The sequence below is a fragment of the Numenius arquata genome, chromosome 12 (assembly GCF_964106895.1).
Source record: "Numenius arquata chromosome 12, bNumArq3.hap1.1, whole genome shotgun sequence".
NCBI classification, from domain to species: Eukaryota; Metazoa; Chordata; class Aves; order Charadriiformes; family Scolopacidae; genus Numenius; species Numenius arquata.
Genome location: NC_133587.1, coordinates 36719021 through 36729006, shown reverse-complemented (window position 1 = coordinate 36729006; position 9986 = coordinate 36719021). Strand labels below are relative to the sequence as shown.

General features: G+C 35.9%; 1 protein-coding gene across 1 annotated transcript in view; it reads right to left on the bottom strand.

Annotated features, from left to right (window-relative positions):
* Positions 1–609: 609 nt before the first annotated feature.
* The window catches only part of PAXIP1 (PAX interacting protein 1), a 33990-nt gene continuing 24613 nt past the window's right edge, over positions 610–9986 (bottom strand). Inside the window, exons 14-20 of the mRNA XM_074157637.1 lie at positions 7529–7596; positions 7023–7125; positions 4713–4881; positions 2831–2931; positions 1411–1545; positions 1252–1327; positions 610–719 (exon numbers count right to left, since the gene is read on the bottom strand). Coding sequence (XP_074013738.1) covers positions 610–719; positions 1252–1327; positions 1411–1545; positions 2831–2931; positions 4713–4881; positions 7023–7125; positions 7529–7596 — 762 coding nt within the window. The remainder of the gene's footprint in view (positions 720–1251; positions 1328–1410; positions 1546–2830; positions 2932–4712; positions 4882–7022; positions 7126–7528; positions 7597–9986) is intronic.

Below are 9986 nucleotides of genomic sequence, written 5' to 3'. Positions count from 1 at the left end.
GAAAACAGCTGGAAAACAGCATCCACAGGAAGTTTTAGTTGCTTTGTACAATGGCTGAACAGCTAGATTTAATGCTCCAAGGATTCCGAAGCAGTAAGGCATTTTACTATCCATCAAGTAAATTTATATGTATGTTTGTTAAGAAAGAACAACTTTAAGAAATGACTGCAAAATAGAACTTTTATAAAAAACGCACATACAGACATAGAACCCCTACTGGTTCCTACGCTGCATTTATCAAACAGGGTTTATAGTCTTCAGTAAAAAGCTGTTTTCCTCACCTGCAAGTAACTCATGACAAATATTTTCCTTAGTGACAAGTTTTTTTTTCCTATTGCTTAATATTCTAGTATTGTGACTTTCTGACAACCCTAACTCCCACCTCCACTGAAGTATTTCCTATCAAAAATTAATTCCGCTTTGAATTTAAGCTAGGTTTCTGGGTGTTAGACTACCCTCCTATCAAGTAAACATTACACATCCTAAAACATTATAAATAATTAGTTTGTAATTAAGAAAAACTTTCAGTAAACTACCCTCCTATCAAGTAAACATTACAAATCCTAAAACATTATAAATAATTAGTTCGTAATTAAGAAAAACTTTCAGTCAACCACAGCTCCCTAAGCAGCAGAGAGCCTTTACACAAAAAGGATATGATTCATAATCCAGTGTTTGAGTAAGTACTCCAGTCAGGACAAACTCAGCGTTGTGGACATCTGGAAATATCAAAAACATGCATACATTTTATACCCTACAAACACATTCTTCCTCATTCTACATGTGTGTCAGAAAAAGCCATTCTGTACCTTTCTGCTCTCCACGCAAAGGCGTTAAGGCAGTATTGCCCCACCGCTCCCAGGGCCCTACTGTTACCCATCACACACTGCACTAGACATCCAGTGCGAAAAATACTGCATGTCTTGGGGTTCTACAAATAGATAAAGTGAAAATCCCCAAATCTTCAACTGATTTGGTGAATACTGAGACAGTAATCTTGCCTCAGGCAGGACAGTAGCCTCAGGTTCAAGCCTACCCTTCCAAAGATTTATGGTGACCAGGCTATAAAATACCTGTATTAGGAATACCCAGCAAACAGCTGGCTCAGATTTCTCTGTGGTTTGAAAGACAGACCACGTATTCCTTTACTATTACACAAAAGCTTCAAAAGACATCTACCTGTAAAATAATAATAATTTTTAAAATCAGAACAGCTGTACTGTTCAAATTACATTGATAGCTTATACATACCTATGGCTCTTGCGAAATATTCTCGACATAAATGAAGATCATTTTCACAGGAAATCAAGATTATCTCAGGCAGACTCTAAACAAAAGAAATTATTTGTAAGCTCAGAATAGCACAGTAAGGTATTACCACTACATTTTAGAAAGCAACACTGTACACACCTTATTCTGTTTATGCTCCATGAGTTTTCGAAAAGAAGGTTGTTTAGATAATACCTTTCCTCCCGCACATTCCACAATAGCTTTCATGGTGGAAAGACTGGGACAAATTCCAGGTGTAATGTAAAAATACTTTCCCTAAAAAGAGAAGAGAAAGAATATGAAAAAGCGTTATTTTGTTCACTGATTTCTCCAAGGTGTTGTTTTGTTATCATGTGATTATTCTCTTATACAATCACGGCGCAAGCTTTGTAAACTGGGGTTAGATACCATAGCTTATAGCAACAAATTCATCAGCTGTTGAGTTCTTAATTACCACTGATCTGTTTTCACTGTAGGGGCAAACCCACAATTTTCATAAATTTGAATAGCGTAGGGATGCTTATTTCAAGACCTTTGAAATAGCAACCAGGAAACCTTCAAGTGACCACAGGTTAAACTGTGGTTCGGAAAAAAAAAAAAAAAACCAAAAACCAAACCCTACAAAATAAAAAATAATAATAATTTAAAAAAAACCCAAACCAAAAAAAACCCCAAAGTTAACTGCAGCTTGGTAAAACATTGCAACAGTGCTCCTTGCTTCTTTAAGCACAGGGACATCTCAAGCGTTGCAAAAGAGCTTTCAGCTTTTAATTAACAGCCAATGGATTACTTTCTGACAAAAAATATCCTACTGCTTGAGTGAGACTGATACACGTGATCAGATCAAAGTGGATTATCTCTGCTTACCAACTAGGAATAAAAAAAAAACAACCCACTTTGCTATTTAGACTGCAAAACTGAGTGAAAAGTATTATGTAGACCTAATAACAACATAGGTTCTTATTCATTACAAATTGCAAAAATAGCCATTTTAGGTGGTTTGCCTCAAGAAAAAGTCTCAAATTCAGTTACACTGAAGAATCTCTAGCAATTTGGATCTTCAGATACCTCTCTGCACTGTAATATAGTTTTAACCAGGGGCATGAAAACCATCTCACATCACCCTTGCAAACAGCCTGGTGGTGAGTGCAGTCTTCAAGGAGAATTGGACTGTAACTCCCTGAAGCTGACGTGCAATCTCACTCTCAGACCCCCATTTTTATGAGCAAGTACTTTAACTACCAGGCTGCTCTTAAAAAAAAAAGTCCCTTCCGTAAGTGGCATTTTACAAATAATAGAGCAATGTTCTAAATTTTGTAAGGGAACAAATACTGAGCATGTTTTGCTCACATCTACAGGATCCAGTCACTTAGAGAGCTTAGATCCATCCCCACGCTTAGGCAGGAAATAGGCATAAAGGCAAAAGCACAATTTAAAACAAATTCTTCATGTTATACGTTCGTCTATTTTATTGTCCCTGACTACAAAAGCTGTGGTCCTAATGATGAAAAAATTACATTGAAAAGCTCCAAGTATTTAAATGTTCTTCTAAACTGCTTACCTTGAACAGTGGAGCAACCTGAGCTCTCTTTAGAGACTCCTCTAAGCTAAAGCAGAATAGCACCTCAGCTTCAGCATCTCTGAGCACAAAGTTCTGCTCATCTGAAAAAAAACAGACTGATGATGTAATGCAGGAGAGAAAAAAAACATCCATGTAACCCAAGATCTATTATGATCAGAAAACATTAGTGGGAGGGTGACTCTAAATGGTAAACATTCACTAATTTTTACATTATTATAATATTACCTTTTATTAGGCGTCTTACGAGGATGACCCATGATTACTTGGAGAATAAAATTGTGTGTGTGTTTTACACTTGTGTATCTAGCAACAACCACTGCCTTATAAAGTCCCTTTTTCGAACTTATTGGAGGAACTTGTAAACTTTTAGTTGTTGATTCTCCACAAAGAAAGGAGCAGAATGATTAAGTTCAAGTTCAAATCACTGTGACAACGTATGACAGAGGCTGTCTTCAACTCCTCATGCAGACTTAACAGAACAAACTTTCCATCTGTTTCCCAGGTCCTATTATTCAGCTGATTTTTCTTTTTTTCTTTTTTTTTATTTTTAATTATTATTAAGAGGGATGGAATTTCAATCTTATCTTTCCACAAAAACCTGCGTCAAATATATTTCTAAACCACATTTAATTCAAAAGACCTAAGCCTACAGAAAAATAGAATTTATATGGAGAACAAGTTGGTCTTTCCAAGGATAATTCTGAGAACCCCTAAGAGATTGTGTTAATACTCTTCCATAAGACAAAAGATAACCAATAGGACAATTTTTCTAAACAATGGCCATATTTTCCATCACTGTACTAAATACAAAAGTGAAGGCCGCCCATTAGCTACAAATTGACTAAATTTCAGTAGACGAGTAAAGTATTTCAGGTCCTACATCAAGAGAGTCATCCTTCTATATCCCCAGACCTCCTTTATCTAACGGCTTTCAAATGGATTGATTTCTCAGTTCACTGATGCTGAACCAAGCAAGTTGCCTTCTCCAGAGTTATAAAAATGTTTGCTGGTTTATTGATTAATTATCCATAGATTTACGTCTTTGTGATGGTTAGGCAGCAATGTTATATAGTTGCTCCTTTCAAACGTATTATATAAAAAGCATAAAGCAATCATAAAACAAATTATCAGCCTTTTAAGAAGATTTTCTTCAGATCCAACATCGTTGTCAAGCAGACTTAAACATCTATTTTTTTCTTTTCAGCTGTGAACAGAAAAGCAGTGCAAACACAAAGTCTACATATTCCAACACAGTTACGGTACTAGACTAATTAATTTTAATTATTTAAATGCATTTTTGGTATTTCCAACAGTGGCTTAGCTCCTTACAACTAACATTTTCGAAAAAATATTGAAAACAAAAGCATTTGGGGTTTAAAAAGCAATGTAATCAAATCTGCAAATGGCTAAACGGGAAAGAAAAATAATGCTTAACAACATCCAACTACTTAATCACTCTAAAGTCAACTTTCAAAGTATTTTGTTACTTCATTTAATGGAAACTGTATTAAATCAAATGAAAATTAAAGAAAACAAAATGTTCTGTTGAAAAAGAACTTAATAAAAAAACCCCATAATTTCTTCTTATGACAGCTTTATTTAATGATACGAACATAACCTTCTACCTCAAGTGAAATACAAACTAGCTGCCAGTATAATTGTTTAAACATAACATGAGTTATTAACTATGCCTGTCAGATTTGCTGTAGACTTAAAATCTCTGCTGTCAAAACTGAACTCTTTACAAAACTGGCAAGAGACACTAAAGTCAGAAGTCAAAACAATTAAGTCTATTTAAATATGCATACTTAAATCAGCAAACCTTGTGTTTACTACATAAGTCAATACTAGTTTAACTTACCAACAAACTTCTGGCATTTGAAACACTCTTCTAACCACTCTGGAGTTACTATGTGCTTGACTACAGAAATTGCTGTCAGGAACTTGACAGTTCGGGTCACTTTACTGGCAATTAGATGGGTACATTTCTGGGCAGATTCTGCTACTTCACCTCCAAGGATATATAGTTTCTGAAAAGTTGTACAAACACAAATCAGAATGGAGTAGTCCTTTAAAAACTGGAGGAAAAAATGAATCATAACATCACCATCAAATAAAACTAAGCTCTTAATGAAACAGTAAATGTGGGAGAATTCTGTATTACAGTCATTCCGTTACTAAAGATGATTAAAGGACAGAATTTACAGTATTGAATATCCAGACGTAAATTTCATCTGGCAAAACCGAAAGCTACATTCCGCTTCTGCAGTATTCCTGTTTGGGGTTTTGGGTTTTTTCAGTAAGGAAAGAAATAAGATACAAATTTAAATTTTCAAGTGATACATGCTGTTAAATTTAAGCAAGCAGAAAATGTAATGATTTTGCTCTTTTCTGTGGAAGGTGTAACACTTCCTGTAGCTACAGTAAACTAAATTTTGCTGTATTTTCTTTGAAGAGCAAAGCAACTCATGAAAAACATGTATCCTTTAAATCCACTAGTTCCACATGTATTTTTGATGACACTGAGTAACCACCCCGCTTTCCTTGGTTTAAACTACCAAATACAAACTAATTCTTCACAGTTTTTATCTTGTCAATTAAGATACAAGTCATTATCTGAAGGGATTAGCAATACAACTTATCAACTGGTGAAGCATATCAAATTACCATAGGTGTTAGTTACAAATAGAGTGCTTCCTCTCATAAAAATTTAAAGAATGAAAAAATATTTTGACAACTTTAGTATCTACGCACCATGGATTTCTGATTTTCTACGACAAGTGTTTTGTACCAAAAATAAAAACCCCACCAATATCTTTAAGCATAAATATTTAACATACTGGGGTGATTTTATTACAACAGTCATCAGGAGTCACCCAAGCGAGAAGACCTACTGGGTTATTAGAAGCCCTGAAAGATCCCTGGCATCCTTCTGTACTGCTCTGATGATAACGAACAAGTAGGATAGACAGGGACAATGTTTTCAGCTTGTCTTTACCATGCTGGCTTACTTTGATGGTTTGCATAAAGATGATACATGAAAGTATTATTCAGTGATACTGAATCTCTCTACTATTTATCTCCTTCAGGGTATGTAAAAACACATTCTGAACAGCACACTTGTACACCTATGAAAGGCAAAGGCTGTTATTTCCATAGTTAATACATGTTCACCTCAAACGCTGTATATCTACGAGTGCAAAACTTCTAAAGTTTTCCATCCTGATGTTCAAGGACCCCTTTGGGCATACAGGAAAAAAGACCACCCCTCCATCTCAAGATGATGGGAAGTATCCAGCCTCAGTGAAGTACCCAAACTCTGAAATGTCTTGATGATATCATCACTGCCAAGGTTAGATTCAACTTCACAAGCCTTGAGGCTGAAGTTCATTTCTTATATTTGTGAGCCATAGCTGTTACCAAAACAGATTTTATTAGCTATTTTTGAGCACATTGACTCAGCCTCATTTACTTTTGATTAGCCAGAGCAAGCATCAGTGGCAGGATCTTTCATACACTACTGAGGTCAGTGGTTAAAAAAAAACCCCTGTGCCTCAAACCTGAGCTAATACATGACAAATAACATAAATAAAAAATTCTTTTGGAACAAATATTTATTAGCTACTAAGGTTCAAGGAGTGATTGGATTTTTTTTTACTATTAAAAGAACGTTATAAATTATTTAGAGGTAAGTTTTGGTATAGCTTTAATAGGGAACAGAATAAAATCTCCATGGGAACTTATTATCTCACACCTGCCATAAGCTTTGTCATCAGCTTTCTACAAAGCATTTGGCATTACAGATAACAACTAGATTAGAAGAGTCTTGGGTCTCATCCAGTAGAACTATCACAACTTTTCTCACCTAAATTTGGTCATGAAGTTTGCTGATTTAAAAACAAACGCGGAAGGGGCCTTCTTGCTTTTTCACATAATCATATGGAAGGAACAAACAAGTAGTACAGAAGCCTGAAGTAGTTAACTAAAACAGAACAGTTACCAAATAAAGGTCATTTCACGTAAATCTACACTTTAACCTCAGCCCCAGTAAGTATGGGGTTTTATCCAATAGATGTATCCCAATCAAGTCTCAGATTGCAAAAATTCAACATCAAGAAAATATTTCACACATGTTTCAATGTAGTTCACAGGAGATAAACATGAAAGTCACCTTAATGTACTGTTGAACTTGCATAGGTTCAAATCCTGTGAAGAGCACCATCGGTGTCAGTTCTGGGGTGAGTTTCTTAGTAGGTGGTGGTAGGTCTTCAATCCTACAAAATCCATTAAATACAGCAGAATGTCAAGTTTGGGCCCAAATTTGTATTATTATTATTATTATTATTATTTTAAAACTACATAAGTGCACTCTTGCAACTTTTATCAATGGAAGTACTCAGATGAATGAGAACTAGGCAGGATCAATCTTCTGAAGAAAAAATTGTTATGCTGAGAACAGGGCATTTTCTCCTGCTTCTGTTCTCTCACAATTCTCTTACTGCTTCACTCTCTAGTTATTATTTTATTGCTGCCAGTTGAGTAGCTGGAAATATGCGAAAACTATTGATAGTTATTTCAATTAGTGGGGTACAGGATGGAAACAACCTGATGGCCACCTGACACTTCTGTGGAAAGGTCAATTAAGGGTTACTGGCACTGAGTACACACTCTTCTTACCTTGCTCTTTTGGCTGATGGCTGAAGACTGGATTCATTTTGCTTTGGTTTCAAAGGCAACCTCACACCCTGAAATTAGATCATCTACATGTTTATATCTGAATTGAGAAGGGAAACTGGCTTCTGTTCTAAAAGAGGAAAACTATACACCGATATTCTGAGACTATATTAAAGAAAGTTAAACACAGATGAAGAAGGCACATTACTGAATGTGTAGTGGTGCACCTATTGCTTACACAACTGATTCAAGAGCAAAGCTGAGCATTAACTAAAGCTTCTCCACAAAGTTATGTAAAGATTTAAGTGTACATCATACAAAATAGTGTGGGAGTCTTTTCCTTTAAATAAAGCTGGTAATCATCAATGGAAAACCCAAAGAATCAAATGAGAAAGAGACTGAAAAAGCTGTCCATTTGTTAAATACATGAAGACTACAATATTCTTCCAGGTGCTTAAGTATCAACAGGAAATACTGGTACCTGCATTTTAAATGCTTGAGTTCCCTAACTACAGAAAGAGAAGCTCCAGTGGATGCTCAGGAACTCACTGGATAGACACTCCTGCCTCTCCAGTACTAGAGCAGCCACTACAGCATTTGCCCAGAAATAGAGAAATGTAGCTTTTAGGCTCTCCCTGGCCTGAGTAACTTGAAACCACAGCTCTCACTTGGAGGAGCGTTTTTAACCTTTAAATTACACTTGAAATGTAATGAGGAATGCTAGAGGCACAGGCAGTATTATTCCAGCCTTGCTGTGAGGACAGGCTTTTGGGAGGAACAGGCCATGGGGTTTGTTCCCTGCTCTCAGGGATGTGTGGTTTTATGCTAAACAATCGCTAGCAAGAGTGGTTAGAAAGAAAAGCGCATGCGCTCACTTTTTGATAGACATTTCAACTATGAAATGAAAGCTACATGAAAATGCAAAAGGTAGGTGCCATCAACACTGTAAGACAGGCACCTGTCCTCAAAAGAGGATCCCAAACTTTAAATCCCAAGACAAATAGAAATGCCTACTGTGAAGGCAGTGAAGTACCTTGTCTAACACCTCCACATGCCCAGCATTTTCTATTACCAAATCATATTTCATATATGGGCATCCTGAGGGAAGCTGGGTAAGACTACCTCCAGGAGTCCCTTTTTAATGTAACTTACGAGATTCTTACTTCACATGGGCAAGAAGAGTCCCCATATAGTAAATGCAGCCTAATTTAGTACCTCTCTTTCCTTCTGATCCCTTAAGTTCTCTCCATTTGCTACATAAGACAAAACACGGACCACCACCTGGTCTGATTAAGTCACACAAAGAAGGTACACACACAATTTAAAGATTCAGCTGCATGGGGACACAAATGGTGGTGGTAACAAACCTAAAACTGAGCTAGTTAAAAGCTATTTTAAATATTAATAGTGCACACTGAATCTCTTCAAGGATTTTTTATTTTGCCGCTAGTAGAATGCATCCTTCTTCAGGAAAATATGAAGTACACCAATTTTTAAAGGCAGTTTATTTCCTACAAATTAGTTTCCTACAGCCCTAAAAAACAGGGGTCTATAAGCAGAAGAACGTTTCAAACTTATGGCCGGGGATACAGTATGACCATTTCTAAAGCTGAAAGGTATTAAATCAACAAATAGTGCCCAAACCCCATTTGAAGTATTAGTACAAATTAAGTTATGACAGTTCTTAAGCTCCTCTTTTCTGAAAAGTGAAAAAAACAACTGAGATAAGAAGAGATCCAGAACACAAGAGGTATGGCAAAAATGTTTGTGTGCAATATAAAATGTTATCCAACAATCATCTGCTGTACAAATGAACTGACAGCTCACTAGCTCAAATTGGGATTTTCCTATGTCAAGACAGACACTGTGAAAACAGTTGTACAGTACAAATCTGAAATGGGAAGAGAACTTAAAATCCAAAATCTGAAATAGTTTTCTACATACTCAGAACAATGAAACAGTTTGGAAGATAAGCCGCAGTTTCCACCTCAGCTCTTACACCTGTCTTATGTTTTGCATGTTTCACAGAACACAGTAAGTGACAAAACCTAAATGTTTTGTATCTTTTTTAAGGTACATTCTTCCTATCCTTACTGTTCACTTACACTGCTGTTATTTCCAGCGTTACCAACTACACTTTTTAAAGCAAGCTATATTTTTAAATTATAAAGTATGTAGTATATATGCCCATGGTTTTAATTCTTAGAATATTTCAAAGAGATGATATAAAGTAGTTCCACCCTTAATTTACATTATCTGTTTTGTCAATATTGTAACGGAATTCTTACTGATTTTTGGTGCTTTGCCTTAAAAACCTTTACATGGGCTGATTTTCAGATAGTGTAAGGTATTGGCTCAAAAAATACCAAGTCTTTTCTAAAGTTCTGTTGTAAAAATTGAAGAGTGAAGCACTAGCCCAAGATGTCTCACAAGTAACTTGATTTTGTGCATCATAGTGCAA